This window comes from Mauremys mutica, chromosome 6 (genome assembly GCF_020497125.1).
Source record: "Mauremys mutica isolate MM-2020 ecotype Southern chromosome 6, ASM2049712v1, whole genome shotgun sequence".
Taxonomy (NCBI): Eukaryota; Metazoa; Chordata; order Testudines; family Geoemydidae; genus Mauremys; species Mauremys mutica.
In genome coordinates this window covers 18534074-18554600 of record NC_059077.1, presented here as the reverse complement: position 1 = coordinate 18554600, position 20527 = coordinate 18534074, and the positions used below count along the sequence as shown (strand labels likewise).

Sequence of the window (20527 nt, the reverse complement as noted above, 5' to 3'; positions counted from 1 at the left end):
CTCACCGTTCACATGCTATCTCTTCCTTGAAGCAGTTAATCCACAATTTTGTTTTCCAGCTCTCACATATTCTTGTTACTCTTAGAATTTCCTCCAATTTGTTGACCTTTTTCTGGGAGCAAAGTGCCCAGAATTGTATGCAACAGCCTTGGTGCAGTATCACCAAGGTGTTATATGTAAAGGAAGTGTCACCTCCTGGTTCATGATGTGATGACTCTGGATCCCAAACTTGCCAGTGATATTTTTTTTCAAACCCTATCATGCCGCAAACTCATCTAAGTTACTGTGCCATATCGGCCCTATTTTTTTGGATGTTGATGCTTTCCAAGCATTTTCCTTTCCTTTAAGATCTGTATTTTGGACTATTTCTCCAGCTAGTAGTTTGCCTTTTTCCAGGAAAAATGTCCTTTTGTTATTTTCTAACTCCAAGCCCTCTCTATGGGGAACTCCCAGAGAGTTCAGACAATGGAAGATCCACTAAAGAGGGCTTGCAGGATTGGACACTGTGTTCCTTAGCATTACGTCATTGTCCTCACTACACTACAACACCTTGCAGCTTAGTATCATCTATGAATGTAATCATGTAATTTGCATTTGGGTTATTTTTCCAAATCAGTAATGAAGACGTTAAATGAAACGGTGCCTAATACTGATCTCTGTATTACAGCACTGAGGCAGCTCCCCCAGACTTGGTACATTGCCTTTTCCTATTACTCTTTGTTTATAGTACTATGGTTTTGAATCCATGTGTGTGCTCATAACTAGGGCCCTACCAAATTCACGGCCATGAAAAACGTTTCGCAGACCGTAAAATCTGGTCTCCCCCTCACGAAATCTTTCAGGCCATGTCTATACTAGAGCTGCTAAAGGGTCATAGCTATGGCGCTGCAGCTGTGTTGCTGTAGCACGGTAGTGTAGACACTTCCTACATCAACAGGAGGAGTTTTTCCATAGAGTAGTTAATAATCCACCTTGCCGAGAGGCAGTAGAAATCTTCCGTTGACCTAGCAAGCCTATTCTGGGGGATTAGGCCAAGCCAACTATGGCACTCAGGATGTGAAATTTTTCACAGCCCTAAGAGAAATAGCTAGGTCAATTTAACTTTCTGAGTAGGCCTCAGACCCTGATCCTGCAAGGACATATTCAACTTTACATGCTCTGGGTGAAATCCTGGATCCACAAGGAGTTCACAGAATTATTTTTTGGAATACCTGTAGTACTAATTTGTGGTGAATTAAGGTAGACTTACCGAATAGTAATTGCTGATAATTTTTTTTCATTTCTAGAAATTGAAAAAATGCATAATTGTTTTGAGTACCATTTTATGAAGGAATGGTTAGCCGGTGACTGTTGATAGTGTACCACGTCTCACTCAAAAAACCCTGCAAACAAAATAAAAAAGAACAATGGACAAATATGCAAGGGACAGACTTCCATGTGTTCGTGGAGCACTTTGATGTTGTATGCCACATATAACCCCATCATGGCCACAGGCAAATAGAACTGTTCAGGGATTCATGCTGAGAATAACCCATCAAACAAGCTCTGGACCCGTGCCTGTGACATTCAGGGTTCTACCTTGCATGCAGAGAGAACTGTTGCACATAGGCAAGGGGTTTGTAGCCCTTCCACATTGTCAAAGGTGAGAGTTAGGAATAGGGCACCAGGGTGGCAGCATATTAAGACTGGGAAGCCTTCACTCAGAATCTGCAAGAGTTTTATTCCACTCTGTAGGGGTAAAAAAATATTCTGCAAGGTTACTATTTATTTTAAAACAAATGTATAGATATAATCAAAGTTGTTATTATGAATAATGTTGATACATTCATATGTATATAAAAACCTTTTCACCTTAGTCAGAGTGCATTTTTCAAGACAAAGAACTGGAGTTGTTTAAAGAATACATCCTTTCCCCCCCTACCTAGGGTTCGTTTTTTTAGAGATCTCCATCATGTGTACTTCACATTGATTTACTTTTTTAAAACTGTAACTGAGATAAAGAATTAGTAGTTTTAAACAATAGGAACTACATGTTCCACTGTGATCAAGGAATTAGATAATCAGGCATGTTTTCTTAAGGGGTCTGTATCTTGAGGCTTTTATAGGGCAGTATTAAAGCCCTGAGCCTTCTTATTATGCCAATACCCAGAAGATTGCTTTAATGAGAAGTAAAGGGCCTTTTTCCAATTACAAGGGAATAACTGTATTAAGTTCCTGTGTTATGTCAACCTGCTTTGATTTGATTACTGCGAAAGAAATGGATTTATCTGTCAGTGTTACTTAATTAAGCCTTCTCATTGATGTTTTGCAGAGTAATATAGTGTGGCTTGCACATTTAAGTCTAAATACAAAGAAGATTGGTTGAAAGCTAAGACACAACCCCTGAAGATAATGTCCAAGAGCGATTGCTTGTCACTCTCAGATCACAGGCCAAAACTTTAACATAGGTGGAAAAAATTGAGTATTTTAAAGGCTTAAGTTAAAACAAGGTTGATGGCAAGGAGTTTTCAATGAAGTCTAGGATAAGTAGAAATGTCAGCTTTTATAATCTGCTTTGTGTGGGGGCTATAGAGAGAAGGGGGACAGAGGAGGGGCATGCTCTGTAACTGTTCTATCAGTACAGTTTTCCTAATCTGGTACTGAATAGCGTATGTGGGTAAATAGAACAGTGTTTTAGGAACTTCCTTCTGACTTCGTATAAGCTACCAAACCCCACCCACTTACTGACCCTCTTTCTACCCCCCTTCCCCCCCCCCAAGGCAGCCCTCCTTCTCCTTATTAGTCCCAGCTATCCTGAATTGTTGTGGGATGTTCAGAATCTGGGAGCAGCCTAGTTTTGGTGTATCTGCTGTTCCCTGGGATTTTGAGCAGTCCATAGTGCCTTCTGGGAGCTGGCACATGCAGTGCCAAAAGGAGGTGGTGACACACACAGTTGCAGGGTGCTGCCTAGCGGCGGATATTGAAACCTCAATTCAGGAAGCCACAAAACACGGGCTTACCTTTAAGCATGTAAGTAGTTCCATTGATTTCAGTGGGACTGCTTCCAGGAATCACAGAAGAGGTCATCTAGTCCAGTCCCCTGCACTCATGGCAGGACTAAGTATTATCTAAACCATTCCTGAAGGTGTTTGTCTAACCTGCTCTTAAAAAACTCCAATGATGAAGATTCCACAACCTCCCTAGGCAATTTATTCCAGTGCTTAACCACCCTGACAGTTAGGAAGCTTTTGCTACTGTCCAACCTAAACCTCCCTTGCTTTAATTTAAGCCCGTTGCTTCTTGTCCTATCCTCAGAGGTTAAGAAGAACAATTTTTCTCCCTCCATCATGTAACAACCTTTTATGTACTTGAAAACTATTATCCTGTCCCCTCTCAGTCTTTTCTTTTCCAGACTAAACGAATGCAATTTTTTCAATCTTCCCTCATAAATCATGTTTTCTAGACCTTTAATCATTTTTGTTGCTTTTCTTTGGTCTTTTTCCAGTTTGTCCATGTCTTGGCATTCAGAACTAGACACAATGCTCCAGTTGAGGCCTAATCAGCATGGAGTAGATCAGAAGAAATACTTCTCATGTCTTGCTTAAAACACTCCTGCTAATACATCCCAGAAGGATGTTTGCTTTTTTTGCAACAGGGTTACACTGTTGATTCATATTTAGTTTACGGTCCACTATGACCCCCAGATCCCTTTCTCTAGTACTCCTTCCTAGGCAGTCATTTCCCATTTTGTATGTGTGCATTGTTCTTTCCTAAATGGAGTTATTTGCATACTGTCCTTACTGAATTTCATCCTGTTTACTTCAGACCATTTCTCTAGTTTGTCCAGATCATTTTGAAATTTAAGCCCATCCTCCAAAGCACTTGCAGCCCCTCCCAGCTTGGTATCCACAAACTTTATAAGTGTACTCTCTATGCCATTATCTAAATCATTGACGAAGATATTGATCAGAATTGGACCCAGAACTGATCCCTGAGGGACCCCACTTGTTGTTCCCTTCCATCATGACTGTGAGTCACTGATAACTACTCTCTGGGAACAATTTTCCAACCAGTTTTGCACTCACCTTACAGTAGCTTCACCTAGGTTGCATTTCCCTAGATCAGATAAAAAGGCCTGACAATATGGATTTTTTTTATATTAACTAAATTCAAAGAAAGAAAGAAAGTTTCTGATAGAGCATGCGTTAAATAATGTCTTTATTAAAAATATTCATATATGTAAACTTTATAAGGATTTTTGTGCTTCCTGGCTGATGGACATAAGAATTATTTTATCAAGGAGCAAACTGATCAGACAGGGGAACTGGTAAAATTGACAACACAAAGTGCTGTCAAAAACACAATGTAATCAAATTGAAAAATAGGGAAATATTGCTATTTGCTGTAAGCTATATGAATCTTTGTGTCACTTGCAACTGTGTTCCTGATCCTGCATTTCGATCCGCACAAGTGGGCCCTTACATCCATGCAGAGTACAGTGGATTTCAGTGATCTCCATGCACGTGCAAGAGTTTGCCTCCACGGATCAGATTGCTGGATCAGGAGGATGCAAAGCTTTCAGACACACATGTAATTTTCAGGTTGATGGCATCCTTTTAAAAGCTTGACCAAGATGATGCAGTTTGCACTGCCCCTTGAAGCATGTCAGACTCTTGTTCTGGCAGATCACCAACCACATCACAGAATGGAGCACTGGAGTTATGTGCTCATGAGAGGTCAGTCCACTCATTAGACAAGCCTCTATTCTTCAGTGCTCAAGCTTTCAGGTGCTTTTCAAATGCAGCGTCAAGTCGAACACATTGCAGTAATCTATCCTTGAGGTTACACAGGCATGGATTACTATGGTGAGTACTACAGCAGGAAGGAATGTTCACAGTCTCTGAGCTAAGCTGTAGATGGAAAGAAAAGCAAAGCATTACATGCCACTTTTGTCACCTGGGAATTCAAGAGTACCCCATGGCTACACTTGCAAATTTGCAAAGCTGCAGCAGGGTGTGAAAACACACTCTCTCCAGCGCTGCAAATTGCGGCGCTGCAAAGCGCCAGTGTGGTCAAAGCCCCAGCGCTGGGAGCGCGGCTCCCAGTGCTGTACGTTATTCCCCACAGGGAGGTGGAGTACGGACAGCGCTGGGAGAGCTCTCTCCCAGCGCTGGTGCTTTGACTACACTTAGCGCTTCAAAGCGCTGCCGTGGCAGCGCTTTAAAGTGCAAGTGTAGCCATAGCCTTAGTTATGGGTACAATACAGCTGAGGACTGTAAACTGAATTGACCAAAAGTGGATATATACATTCAGTAGGAGGCACACTCACAGCCCTGGCCCAGTCCTTTGGATGTTTTCTCCCTATCAGCAATTTCCATCAAAACAGAGCGGAGACTAAATTAATTTGCTCCCAGACTTTTGTCAGACTCTGAGGGAGAAAGGAGACTACGCTGTCTGGGATCAGCAAATGGCTGTGTAGGGTTGAGTGTCAGCCTTGTACGGATGATACTGCAGGCTATAATGTTAATGGGATTACTCATGTGAGTAAAGTTACAAGTTAAGTTTGTAAAATCAGCCTTCATTGTTCCTGAGGTGTTGGGGTTGAAATGTGCTGCTTAAATGTGAAAGCACTATTATTATTGCCATTATGTAATGGATGGAAACAACACTACCCAACTTTTGTTTCACTTTCAGTTTCACACAGAATTATTTTAGCCTTTTCAAATATGCAAGTCTTCATTATTTTTCAAAGTAAGTTTTAGGAGCTAAAAGACCAGTTTTGTAGTATTTTTCTTGGTTTGTTGGTGATGTTTGCAACAGTATCGTTAACACGGTGACAGCATTTACATTATAAACTCCATTATTGGAGGTTTATAACTCAGCCATAAACATTTACTGCAGGCTGATATTTGGCACACCTAGTAAGTGATTAGTTTATATTCTCATGTAATCATATTTGGTATTTTGGAAAGAGAAGAAAGGAACATTATAAATATAAGGGAGACGGTATAAGAAAGTTAGAGATATTTTCATGGACAAAGATATGCATAACCTGCACTATTGCCAGTTTGCCCAAGGGATTTAATATGGATTTTGGAAGCTATAGTAGAGTCATTGCATAGTGGTCCAATGCCTGATCCAAAGCTCGTTGTGGGAGCATTTCCGCTGACGTCAGTGGGCTTTAAATCAGAACCTGAAAGCATTAATTATCAGTTTCATAACACAAATTATTTGTAAAAAAAAAATCCTGCTTAATTAACCGAAGGGCATGGATGATCTGATCTGTCAGGTAAATAATACACATTTTCTTTCTTTGTCTAGAGCTTAATTAAATATTTACCTGAGAATGTCTTTTTTTATTAACATCTTACACTTTTATTGAGATAATAGGAATTATTATTTGGGAAAAAATAAAATTAAACACAAAAAAACTTTAAGATAAAAATATTTTGTTTACAAAACATTAATAGTCATACTACCCATATTTTAGATTTCCTAATGGACGGCTTTGCTCCTCAGACGCTTAACTGACCTAAGTTAGAAGTGCAAATGTACCATTAGATACCCAGTTATCTATATCAGAATATATTATATATACTCACACACATATATTTAAATGCAATGCTGTGATTAAAATTCCTCTAGCAATCTAGACCAAATATGTCTTTTTGTGTAATTAGATTAAAAGCTACTGTTTGTGCTTAACAAATAACAAGCAATGATATTATTAAATTAATAAGAAATTGGATGAAGAATACTAATGAAACATAATAGTGCATTATGTGCCAAATGTATGTCCTAATTTGGAATACTGTGTTCATTGATGGCCAAACTAACTCAAAAAAGATATAATGGGAATATTGGGGAATTCAGAGATGAGTAATAGGAATGATTACAGGCATAGAAAGATTTTTATGTGAAAAGTGATTTAAAATTCCAGGATTGTTTTGGGTAGGAGGGGAAAAAGAGAGATGGGATAGAGGTATACAAAATGTGAATAGTAAAGAGAGGGTAAATTGGGCACTCCTATTCACTTTTGTTATCATATAAGTACCAGTGGCATTTAAAGAAATGAAAAGGTAATAAATATAAAATTGGTAAAAAGAAATACTTTTCTTTCAACACAGCCTGTGGTATTCATTGCCATTAGATATAATTGAGAGTACAAAAAGGAGTAGACGTGTATATGGATAATGAAAATATCCACAATTACATTAGATATTTTTTGCCTTGAAACGTAAAGGTGCTTTAAAACAAAAATCCTTAAAATCAAACACTACGCGGTCACGTAATTTTTGAAGTCAGACTTGAAGATTGAATATGTGACCCTGGAGTGTCAGAACAGGGGCCCTTAAATATAATATTAATAGCAAAATCAGATTTAGTGAAATATAACACATCATGAAAAGAGACTGAATGAAATTTACTTCTCTGGCCCCAGTCGATCAAAGTTCTGAGGCATATGCTTAATTTTAAGTATATGATTATTCCCACTGACTTGGAACGAATGCCCTAAATTAAAATGACTTAAATGCAACTGCTCACATGCTTACATTTAAATCTGTCCTTAAGTGCTTTGCTGGATTGGCACCTTATGTAGTCATTAAATGTTTTTTGGTAACTGGGATAGCCTGATGATATTCCCAGCTCAGTGTACTGAGGATTCCATGAGGACAGTGGTCATACAAGCTTACTCCAGCATCCTTGAGTACACCACAAAGAATATAATGCTTTCAGCCTTAAATAGTAGAATTTAGGGACTGTAGCCTCTTCTCCTGGGCCTTGATACAGCCTCAGAACTAACATGACTTGCCCTGAGGCACACATTTCATTGTCTGACTATCCATGAGGGACATCTGTTCGCAATTGGGGTGTCTTTGATGCAGCTAGTCTGCTTCTCTTTCTGAAACATCCAATCTAAAACAATATAAAAACTCATTATGACAGAGGTGACAATTTTAACAGTAATAAAAGCTCCTCATTATAAAAACAACAATTCTTCTTACCCTAGGAAAGACCAAAACAGAAAGAATAAAAGAAATTATTCTGTTTACAGTAGCATCAAGAGAAACAGTAACAGAAAAATGTTATGAAACAGCATTCCACCCTTGAAATAACATTTTTCTAATACTCCTACAGTTTTGTCAAGGGAAATTTAGAGTTGCATTCTGTAACACTTAGCAATTATATATCACCTTTTGTCCAAGGATCTTGAAGCACTTTATAAAGAGTAATTTATTAAGCCTTACAGCACCTTTTTGAGGTAGATATTGTGCTATCCAGTTTACAAATGGATAACATGGGCCAGAGAAAGTGATTCACTCTATGGCCATGTCTACACTACAGGGGCTATTGTGGTAAGCTGTGGCACTGTAGATAACCCCATAGTGCAGATGCAGCCTATAGGAATGGAAGGGGTGTAGGAACGTCACCTCCCCGAGTGATGGTAGCTGGGTTGACAGAAACATTCTTTTGTCAGGCTGGCTGTGTCCACACCAGGGGCTAGATTGGCACAGCTGTGGCACTCAGGCGCGAGGATTTTTCACATACCTGAGCTCCATTGCTATGTCAATCTTTGTTTGAAGTGTAGACCAGATCCCAGTCATACATCTGTTCAGCAGCAGAGTTCAAGAGAGAATGCAGGAGTCCTGATTTCCCGGCCCATGCTCTAAACACTAGACTGTACTACCCCTTTGCAATATTGCCATATCTTTCCTATTGTATGTTGCTACTGCCTCAAAGAGAGGAGGCAGAAACATTTAAGTGGTTGAGCACACTATTGAAAGCATCCAAAGCTAATGGAAAAATTCCCTTTGATTTCAATAGGCATTGCATCAGGCATTAAGGAAATTCAGGAAAATGCTTAAGTATGTAATTACATCCATCGCTATTCAGGAAAGCGATTAAGCGTGTGCGTAACTCCTCTTGACTTCACTGGGACTTGAGTGCATTCTTTCCTGAATTGGGTCTGAGTGAGGATCTGTGTAGGAATATTTACCTTGAAAATATTTTACATTAGCTTCTGGGTTTTGTCTGTTTCATCACATCTTATTTTTGATGTTTGACTATATGTATTTTGTGGCAAAGATTTTGGTACAACTTTAACTGGTACATCAGAGTCAGGTTTTTAAGTCTCATGAAACACTGAGCCACTGAAGTAATTTTTATGTTCAAACCTCTGGTTCCTGAGGGTCCAGTTCATTTCTGTTGTGAATTTAAATGAGTTAATTTAAGTGGATGGGTCAGAAGCCACTATCATCGTAGTAGCCCTATGCCTGATTCTTAATTAAAGGCAACAGGAGATTAATTTGAAACATTAATTTAAAAGTGCTTACACAAAAGGAAAGAATTATTGCAATAAAGCCTAAAGAACTTTTTTGTCCCTAGATGTAGAAGACAGAACTAGCTCAGGGTCCTGGGGGAATGGAGGACATCCTAGTCCATCCAGGGTAAGTATATCTAATCTTTTTCCTAAACCAGACTTCCTGCATATGTAAATTTACAATCTTAAATTTGAGTTTTACACCTGATTGCATAGAAAAATGTACATGCAAAGTTGGCTATAGACCAGCTTCTCTTCAAAATTGCTTCTTTTACATTCTTATCTGATCCTGCGATTGAATTTGACACCTGCTCCACTCCTGCTAACAGCTAGCAAGAATTTTCATTAGCCATTTTGCCTTGCTAGTCACTATCAGCCATTGATCCAACACTGTATGTTATCTCAGTACTGTAAGAGGCATTTTTTTTGTTATTGTTGACATTTCACTTGCTGTAGTTAGCTTGCTGGGAGATTTTATGTCTCACTGGCACAGATATCTACATGCAAAAAATCCATTGCATAGTATTGGGAAGCACTCGTACACTCAAAATGTGCTACTTCATCACCGGGGGTCAGATACTGCCACTCTTCCTAACATTAGAATCATAGAACATTAGAATCATAGAACTACAGGGTTAGAAGGGACCGCAAAGGGTCATCTAATCTAACTCCCTGCCAAGATGCAGGATTATTCCTCGCTCCTTGGGTAGTCCCACTGAAGTGGAACTCCTGGACGGGAAGCTACTATTCCTCATGAGTAGACAAGTGTTCTCAAGGGTGGCAAAATCTTTAGCCCGCATTTCTTTGTTCCCACTCAGTCTGGCCATTTACAGCGTCTTTCTACTTCAGACCTCTCTTCAGGTGACCATCTCTGCATTGCCCTGCCTCAGCATTCTGCTCAGCCTCTGTCAGTTTCTTCAGTGAAAAGGCACAGTTCAAGACTTAACAAGAGTACAAGTTTTAAAAACTGATATTCCCTGCTTTGGTGGGGGTGTAGGCTGAATGTCTTTAGAACAAATCATTAACTCACGACGGGCTATGTATGTGAAGCTTAAGGGATCCGTAACATTTTGGGAACAATTTTCAACAACTAGAGGCCTACAATCTGCCTATAAAATTGTTCATGTGTAGGCAAACATGCATCTGTATCCTTAAACTCGGTGTCTACGCACACAAGGACTAGTTTTCATTCACATTTACTTATTTTGCATGTACAAATGCATGTTTGCACAAATTCTTACCTTTTTGCTCGTGAGTGTGCATATTTTGGTGGCACAGCGGAGGTAGCCAGTTTGAAAATGTAGCCCTCAAACGTATTTAGGGCCCACCAATCTTTTTCCCCAAGCTTGAAGGGATAATATCTCCACTTCCAAACTCAGAACATTTCAGAGAGCCGTGGATAGTGACTTCTCTTGCCTTCAGGCAATGTGCTACTAACTTTAATCTTCAAAGTACAGTAAGATCTTCCTACTTACCAGTAACTTTACCAACCCATTGCTCCAGCTGTCAAGTTTGACATTCTAATGCATTATGTGGATGAGATGAGGAAATCTTTCCTGCTCCTGACATTATAATGCACACACACTGATATAATTAATTCCTATTACAGTAAAGTGTCGTTACTGAACTACTACCTACCATGGGAATTACTGAGACACACTATATTTCTTGTTATTTTCATGATAGCTGGAATACAACATAATTCATTAGTTTTGACTTTGAGAAAGTTGTGTTTAGAATTGCGTGGAGTCTCAGGATTCAATTTACATTTATTTGAGTAATAAGAAATATCCCTTCCAATAAAACTGTATATATATATATATACACACACACACGCACCAACAGCTCCGTTCACTTATGGACCAGACTGTATAACCCTTACATACATTGGGGGCCCGTTACTCACCTCAGTAGTCCCATTGAATTTACTCACATAAGTAAAAGTTCACCAGTGTAAGTAAGGGTTGCACAATCAACCCTCTCTGAAAAAGGCTGAGTCCTGAGCTCTTTAATTGGGCAGACCTCTCACTGGGGTCAGAAGCTTTGAGCCTATGCCCCAGTCCAGTTGCAGGATCAGGGCCTTAATATTGTTCTGAGGATTGGGCTCAAAAATCACAGTATATACTTCAGGATCAATATTATTTCTTCATGTATTCTGTAAATCCATGATATAAAATTATGCAAGGCAAAATGTGGCTTCACCCTTATTTAAAAAGTTTGTTTATGTGTCGGTTTAATTGTCTTGTAATGAATGTAAAGGAACAGGGCTTGCAAACATTGCTAGCTGTGTTCCAGCACCCTAAAGTAGGAGTCCAGTGAGGTGAAGGACAGTGTTATTGTTCATACTCAGTCCATTCTTTTTTTTTTTCTTTTTTTTCTCCTGTGGGCAGATTCTGCCTTTGGCTAACATTATGCCAACTGACACTTCTAAGTAAATTTACTTAGCCTTGCATTACACTGCAGCCAGCTGAGCAGAATGATTTTTTCCCCATTTACTGCATACCAGGATTGAATCTCAACCATTTCCATAGAAGAGGAAAAGCCAATCACCATTTCTTATTATACCTGGTTTAGCATTCATTACATCATGACTTCACACATCTGTCAGTTTTATTTTTATCCTTTTCTTCCCCCTCGACACTTGTGGTTGCTTTTAGGGAAAAAATGTTTTGAAAATTAACCTGTAAATTTCCGCACACAATTATTTAGGCATACATGTCTGAACATGAGTGTACCAGTATATCATGAGATCATATAAAGAAATGAGCACAGTCGTGTGGGGGTAATCCTGAATTTTCATCAAGGCTCCATATCAGCTTTCTGGTTGTCTTATGCAAATTGCTTGACTTCTGTGCATCTCAGTTTCTCCACCTGAAAACGAGGATGATATTTCTATGCCTGAGAGAGGTGCTGTGAGAAATTAGTAACAGTGTTTGAAGATACAAAAGTAATAGCAGCACTACAGATGGACAAACTCTTGTTCATTTTTGTGATTACATTTGAGGTTTTGCACAAATACAGTAATTGTGAGTTTAGACTGGGAGGTTAGGCTGGGGATGCTTTGAAAATGTGCGCCCTGGTCCTGACAAGATTTACGCATGAGTTTAACTTATACACTTGACTAGTGTCATTGATTTCAGTGGAAGTACTCACAGTGCATAAAGTTAAGCTCATGGGTTAATCCTCCCAGCTTTGGGGTCTTGTTCCTTAATGAGAAAAGTAGTATTAAACACCCACACACTTCAGGCCAAATTTTGCCTTTGTGTGCGTGCAACAACCACTGGGTTAAAATGGCAAATTTCTACTTACAGATAGTAGAATTAAAAAAAAAACCAAATATATTCTTTCTTCTCCTCAACTGATATGAAAGCAGAAAGACTGACATAGTAAGTGAAAGACATTCGATGGCTTGCACAGCACCACGCTCCCTGGTATATTATCTCAATTACAAAGCAGGTGTGTCCACAAAATAAACACACATTAATTACTAACAAAATAAAAATTTTAAACCAGCTTCAAATAAATTTTGGAACGCATTGCCCCCAACAAACCCAGTGGAAGAGGGCAATGGAGGGAATAAACTTTCTTCATTATTCAGAATCGAGGGGGAAAGTATAACTCCTTTCTCTGTTATTCTTACAGAAAATGTTTATGTTAAAATTGTAAAACTCTTTTCCCCTTCCCAATTTATTAACAGAACTATGGAGATGGGACTCACTATGATCACATGGCAAGCAGGGACCTTGGGTCACATGACAATCTCTCTCCTCCTTTTGTCAATTCCAGAATACAAAGTAAGAAGAAATCAAATTTCTTAATGTGGTTTTGTTTTTCAAAGGCTTAATTTTTAAACGTGGAAGTTAGTGAGTGTACCATAGTTTAATTTGAGGGCTTCTGTTCCTCTCCCAAGCGTTTTGGGTTTTGTTGTACATAGTCTTTTGGAGGAAATAATGAATTTTGCCTCTTGAGCAACTCATATTTTGAAAAATGTACACCAGTGCTGTTTACTGAATAGCCTCTATTTTCTTCATGTAAGAAGTATATGGCATTTAAAGCAGTGACTGCGTTTTTACATAGAGCGGTGAATGTACTTTCCTGAGGCTTAAGTGTTTTCTTTAAAGGTGTGACCGCTTGGCAGAGAATTAAACAGAACTTTTAAAGTTCAAAAAATGTTGCTGAAAATATTACAAATAAATATTCTTTAGAGGGAACAGATAAATAACGAGAGATTGAGATCATAAACCATTGTTTTCTCTGGATCGTGATGGATCATTGCCTGTTGGGACTTGCAGTCTCTCTGGACTGCAAACTTCTGGATTAAAGATGAGGCTGCCTGCAACGTGCTCCACTTGAGACAAGCCAAATTCAGCTCATGGCATTTGGCAAGTCAGTTAAGGAAAGTTTGGACGTCCCGGCATTCATTTTAATGAAGCTTGCAAGGATTTAGTGTAGCAGCTATAACCGTAGCAGTATAAAGAAAGGCTATAATTATTTGCAAGTGAATGATAACTACTGTCTTTAAATCATGGTTGATAAATGAGTTTGGTTAAAGTAAATATATGATGTAAAAATATTAGTAATCCTTGTGCTTGGCCAAGATCACACCCTCTACTGCAGTTATCAATGAACTCGCTGAAATGCTGTGATTGAATGTAAGCCAAAGAAAACAGAGAGCTGTAACTGTGATATATCATTTTGTGAATGTAATGTAGTCTCCTAAAATATGCCTTGTCTTTTAATATTAGGAAATACTTGTGAGTTGTTTAACATTCGGGATAATGTTGAAGCTTGTAATTATTTGTATGTATTCCCCCACAAAACTTAGTTACAACAGTTTCAAGGGTCTGCCTTAAGCCAACAAAAGCAAGGAAATTCTGACACTCCCTTCTTAACTCACGCCATTGGGTTTAGGCAGTGCAAATACGTTACAAATAGTCACACACTTCTGTAACCCCACTGGGCTGAGTGATGCTTCCATGTTTAACCCTTTCACGTGGATCTTTGCAATTTAAGTCTGTCTCTCTTACAACTCTGCTCCTGCCTTACCCATAAATAAATAAATTAGTCTGCAATTGTTTCCCCCCATTTGGGAAAAAAAGCTGCTTTCCCTTATTTCAAAAAGTATTCATTGCAATAAAATACTTTTGCAAGCACATTTTAGAAATAAAATAACATATTGATTAGATTTAAACAAACAAACACACAAACAAACACAACATTTTTCTTAAATGTGATTTTTCTGCTGAAGCCTGATTGCCAAAGTCAATGGGAGTTTCACAGCCGCAGCTAAGAGAACAATCAGGCCTCAATTTTTCTGAAAATACCAACACTGTCAAATTCAAGATGTCTCTCAGCAGCACTTGGTTTGTAACGGTCATCATGCTGAAAGGTCTGGATGTGGAATGTTCCTGCAGTGTCCTTAAGTTTCGGTGTATGTGTATTTATTGAAAAAATAAAATCATTTGGAAATAAGAATACTGATGTTCCTCCATGTGCAGATTAGTGTGCGTGTGTGTGTGAGAGAGAGGCTAACAGCTTCTGACAAGTGTGTTATTGTGTAATAATTCACGCCTACTGTTGAAGCCAATCAGCTTGCTCCTTCAATCTAAAGCATTTTGTAACCTTAATTTAAAATCATTCTCTGGTAATTAGAGCAGATTCCTTTTAATTTGTGCCAGTTTAGGCAGCAAATGGCATGTAAACCACACTTTTATTCCCCCACTTCCACTAATCTCCTAAAGCCTAGATTGTACCCAACCTGCTCAGGTGTGCGCGGGGAAGAGGTAGGGATGATGTCGCAAGGAGCCTCCCTGTGTCCCTGTTTTGCCTATGCAGAGGCCAGACAATCTCATTAGGGAGTGGAGGCTGTTTTCCTAGCATCCTCAGAAGCTGGCTACTCAAAATGGGAGAGAGGAGTAGTGGGTGGTGGCACTGGTACCCCACCCTCTGGGGCATTGGCCAGCAGAGCTTTGATGAGGGCGGATGAGAGCTGTTGCAATGTATACTCCCCAGCAAGATGCCAGGAGTCAGCTCCTCCTGGAACTTCTGCTGCAGTCCCTGTGCACTTCCGCCTTGGTTGCAATAGTTAGAATCAAGTCCTAAATGTGGAAGCCAAGGCCATCTGCTGTACTATGCCAGAGAATGCTACTAAGTCTGTGAATCTCCCACTGTTTCTAATGAAAGCACTGTTCTGTCAGATAAGCTGTCTGGTCTGAAACACGGGTCGTTATTGTTTTCGAAGTGTTACATTTTCCACCTCAAGTGGATTTTGAACAGAAGAGGATTCTGTTTTTGGCGAGACGGTTTACCTGACATTAACAAAACTGCCTCAGAGTTGAGGCCAAGGCAATGTTCTTCTGAGCAGAAAGTCAGAGAGCAGTTTACTAACTGTTTCAAAAGTTGGTGATTAGAAAGATCATTTTAAATACAGAGAGAGAATTCTTCGAGGCATGATAAATTCTTTAGTACCCCTGGGCAGCAAGGACCTTATTTTCTTCTGCGTCTTGTACGGTTTTGCACACTTAACTAATCATTAATGATGATGATGATGATAATAATTCAATAAAATAATCAGTAATGCTGTTTATTTCCCAAACGTTTCCATAACAGAAACTGCTATTAATTTGTGCTGATTACATTGTATTTGTGATTTTATGATGAATTCTAATTGTTGCAATTACAAACAGTGCACCATATTTTCTTTAATTGAGTCCATCCTGAACTAATATGGGCTGTGGCTCCCAGTACATGTTTTATCAGTTTCACTCTTCCTGTCAGATCATCAAATTATCAAAAGAAAAGGTCCCCACAGATCTACTGCGGAGCAGTTTGCACCTGCAGAGAGAGACTTGTAATTTTATTCACATGCTTTTCTTTCTGCTGGCAATTGATACAGATATAGAGCCTGATTATCATCCAACTGGAGCCTGTTTTATACTAGTGTAGCTGTATTGACTTCAGTGGAGTTACACCTGATTTATGGTGGCATGAAAACAAAATTAAGCCCTTAGTAGTTTCATAATCCATAGTTTTTATCTGATTAAAAGAACAGCATTTTTTAACTTCTAAGATGTTTCTTTCTATGTCATTACAATGTTATTACTCTTAACAATAAATGTTTATATAAATGTTTTATGGTAGTGCAATAATTCAGTAACTGAGTTGGATGTCAGCAAAGTACATGATGAGCAATATTCATTTTACAGAAAAGAGTTACCAACTTTAATTCCTTTGAATTTTCTTTTATATTTTAAAATATTTGGTTTTTTTTAATGCTGTGAGCTATAAACCTAAACATTTTACCTCATTGTCTTTTAAATTCTGAGGTTTTAGTATTGTTTCTTTTTTGGTGTTCTTGGAGATAAATAGCACTGTGTAGACAGACAGAAGCATACCGAGCATGGGAAAAAAACCAAGATTCAGTGTGTATACTGCCAATGCACCTTGATCCAGACCTGCAACACCCGTTGTATTTCAGATCATCTCTTGAGCACATTTGTTTGAATGATCTGCTGTTTTTATGGTGTTAGCAAATCAAATGGCCACCAAGGATAGGGTACAACCCTGAGTCCAATTCTTTCAACCAGTTTTGGACTTAGACCTACAAAAGTGAAAGGTTAGGGTCTTAACCCACATCACCTTCCTATTCCCTCAACATGAAAATAGATGAGAAATTCATCCAAGGCCTCAATAAGCCCTTGATCTGTGCTATTCACTTAACCTGTAAACTGATGTGTTTTTGCATGTCCCTCTTATACCAGCGAACAGGAAATCATTGATTTTTATAGCTGCACAGTCAGGGTCAAGTTTATGTATGGTGCTCTGCTGTTGGCAAAAGCACAGGGGGAAAATGAAAGAAACCTTGCTGCCTACTTCCCCCTCACAACAGGGGCCAGATGCAATTCTCAGCCATTGTGCACAGAAAACACAAGGACTGCTGGAAGCTAGTGCTGACATCAGTGTTAGTCCAAGCTGAGGTGTTCCCTTCCACCCTTACTCCAGCCAGCAAAGTTGCATTCTATAAAACTTTGGTCTAATAGGCCTTCAAAAGCCTGGTGCCTGTCTCAGGCATAGTGCCTCTGGGAGCTATTCCTGGATCAAACCTCTACAATCCTTCCTTGTCATGGGGTTCTACCTTATTGGCTTAATCTAGCTCTTATTGTGTGTGATCTAGCATGGAATCTTAACTTTGAAGAAAGATAGTTTTCCAGGAAAGATTTTGGGTATAAATGTTATTGACAGCATGCAGATGAGCCATGAATATTTGTAGAAATGTTGTGGTGGCCGTAGGCCTATATTGTAAAGCTTTTGTTTTCAGGTATGTATTTTAACTGAAATGTGTTTTATTTTTTTAAGTGTCCAAATTCTTGCAGGGAGTATTTAAATTAGTCTTTGCTTCAATCCATTTAATAATTGGCTGTAGGGAATGCAGAAAATAACTTTTTTCTCCTAAACTGTTGCTTCCATGTATTGAAACGCAGTTATCTTTCTGTCTCCAGAGTCGTAATAGTCAACTAGGCTGTTTTATTTTAACAATAAATGAGCGTTGCCCAGTATGAATACATACAAGAACCAGTAATACCACAGGGCATGGAATACATTGTTATAGTTGTATATCATTCCATACTGGATGCTTGATTTTCAGGTGCATTGTTTGTGAACTGATCCTACCTATGATACCTTGCTAGTACATTAAATCATTTACCAGTATACAGTAAATTGTTTCTAAAACCCCTGTAGCTTAATGGAACATTTCCCTGCAAGGATTAGATTGAGATTTCAGGTGATGTTGAAGAAAGCTCCTGGCTTATTTGGTGACCTTTGAATAGCATCCGGGTTACTGGTTGATATTTTGATTGGGTTACTGTGGTCATATTGTGACAGCTCCTGGTTCATTATAATTCAGTTCCTCTGCTCAATTTGCCTTGCAGGAATACTTAGCTTTGTGTTGCTTCAAAGTATTTCTAACCATCCTGAGTGTAACCCAGTACACTGTAAAAGGTGAAATGTTGTGAATGCTTTGAGATCCCAGCAGCAGTCCACTAAAAGGACAGTAGCACAGTCCACTTGACAAACAATCACATTTGAGTGTGCAAAGAAGGAAAAAACCTAAATGGAGATGTTACCCATTCCAATGATTCCCAGACCTGCAGATTACTAAAAGGCTGGTTTAATTGCCATTTGTAAGATCAGAGGCAAGCCTGCTTTATTTAAAAAATACACAAAAACAGTTTGTGCAGTTCTCCTGGTATTTTTTTCCCTTTCAAATAATTCTAGCATTGATAATATTGATTTTATGTATATTGTTGAACAAGCTAATCTATTTATTGGCATAAAATTAATGCTGCAAAATTTTGTCCAAAAGAGGTGAGGTGGCTGAGTGGTTAAGCTACTTGATTATAGTCCTGAAGGTTGTGGGTTTGGTGCTTCCTTGATTCATATGGACAGATGGCTTCTACTTCACTTAGCTGTAAAATGGGTACATGATTTGGAGGGCTGTCAGGTGTAATGCTGGTTCCTTTATGCCCTGCTGATGTGCATCAGGTGATTGGCTCAGGGGAGTTTTGACTTTGCTAATAATCTCCGTATGTGAAGACAAAGTCATTGGAAGATTATGGATCTTTGTGCTCCCTTTCTGTTCTTAACTAGAAAATGAAAACAGATGTGATGTAGTGTTAATATGCACTGTACTGGAGCAGTTTCTTCCCCAGAAGTATCTTCCATCATAACTGCCTAGTCACTATTGATCCTTCCCAGTGCATGGTTGTCCTTTAAAGGAACTTTTTCTCACCATGTCTTTCAGAGGGCTGGCCCTTGAAATTTAGCAGAGACAGGTAGTTGCTTCTCCAAACTGGACATTTTGCATTTGTTTGCTGTCCCCTCTCTTCTGTCTTGTAAATATTCTTTATTATCCTGTCAAGTTTTTGCCTGGTTTTCTCTTATTTCTGAGGAGATGGCACATTCCCCAGGTAAAATGGATGGAAAATTGCAAATGATGCTAAACTATAAATTGGGTGAATCTTGCCATGTGAGATTATATAGTACTGTATGTTGTTAATTAAAACTGGCATATAAAAACAGTGTTTTGTATTGTATAGCACTGAGTGTTAGGTAGGACTCCTGAGTTCTACTTCCACCTCTGCTACTAACTTGCTGTATAACGTTTGGCAGGTTGCTTACCCTCTTTTTTCCCCTCAAGTTAGCCTAGGTTTATCTATCTGTAAAATGGATTGGAGTTGCGAGGCGTAACAAATTATTATCTGAAAAATATTTGAGTTCCTTGGGTATTAATATATACTGTGCTATGTCAGCACTCATCTCTGTAAGAACTGTCCTTATTTGGACATGATTTAGTTATTCAGTTACTGTGATTATTGGCAGAGTTGGTAGCCTATATTAAGGTTGCTCAACATTTTCAATTATAAGGCCTTGATTTCAATTTTTTATAACTTTCCCAATTTATAACTATTTGGTCTAAAATTTTCCATACCGAGTATCTGACATAAGCTTTTTTTTTTTTTTTTTTTAATTTCAGAAAAAATGGTCCCCTGATTTCTTAGAGTGAGTTTAGGAAAAATATGATGTTTTGCCCGTATTTTAAAAAAAATCCTTAGAGAAGTTTCATTGAGAAGCTCAGACATCTCCATGCTTTGTTGCAGGGACATTACATTTTGCAGGGAGGTTGGCTGGGTGTCAGGGATGAGCGTTTTTCCAACCCTGCGAATATTCACCTATATTGACTAATTTATAAGCCTTTGAAAAATTTCAGTTTGCACGTGCTCAGGAGAAGCTTGTTAGCTTGGCTGCTAAATTCTCCAAAGCTTCCTTCTGCACTGAGCATGCTCCAGCACAGGGCTGTTGGGGCTGAGTAGGCTTTTCATGACATTGCTTCTCCCTGCTGCTTTGGAGCCACTGTTGTGCAAGATCCTGTAACTTAGGAAAGGCAGAGTCTCTCTCCTGTGCTGTCAATCCTCCCACTGCTGGTAATGAGAATGATTTGAATGCAGAGAGGTGAGGCATGGGGTCCACTACAGGGGGAAAATATGAGCACAGAGGAAGAAGGGGTTGCAGGAGCCAGAATGTGGAGGGGAACATGGGGGTGGCACAGGAGTGCTGGATAGGCAGGGACAGGTTAGGGGGAAGAGGCCTATAACCACTAAATCACATTCTCTCTCTAAAACCTGGAAACGAACCCAGGAATACTGAGTCTTTACATTCCTCTGCTGT

The 20527-nt window shown here is 39.0% G+C and overlaps 1 protein-coding gene across 2 annotated transcripts in view; it reads left to right on the top strand.

Moving 5' to 3' along the window:
- TCF4 (transcription factor 4) overlaps positions 1-20527 on the top strand; it is a 329775-nt gene that overhangs the window by 111525 nt on the left and 197723 nt on the right. For both annotated transcript variants that reach the window (XM_045020695.1, XM_045020697.1), the window contains 2 exons: positions 9367-9428; positions 12999-13095. In XM_045020695.1, the coding sequence (XP_044876630.1) occupies positions 9367-9428; positions 12999-13095 (159 nt within the window). The remainder of the gene's footprint in view (positions 1-9366; positions 9429-12998; positions 13096-20527) is intronic.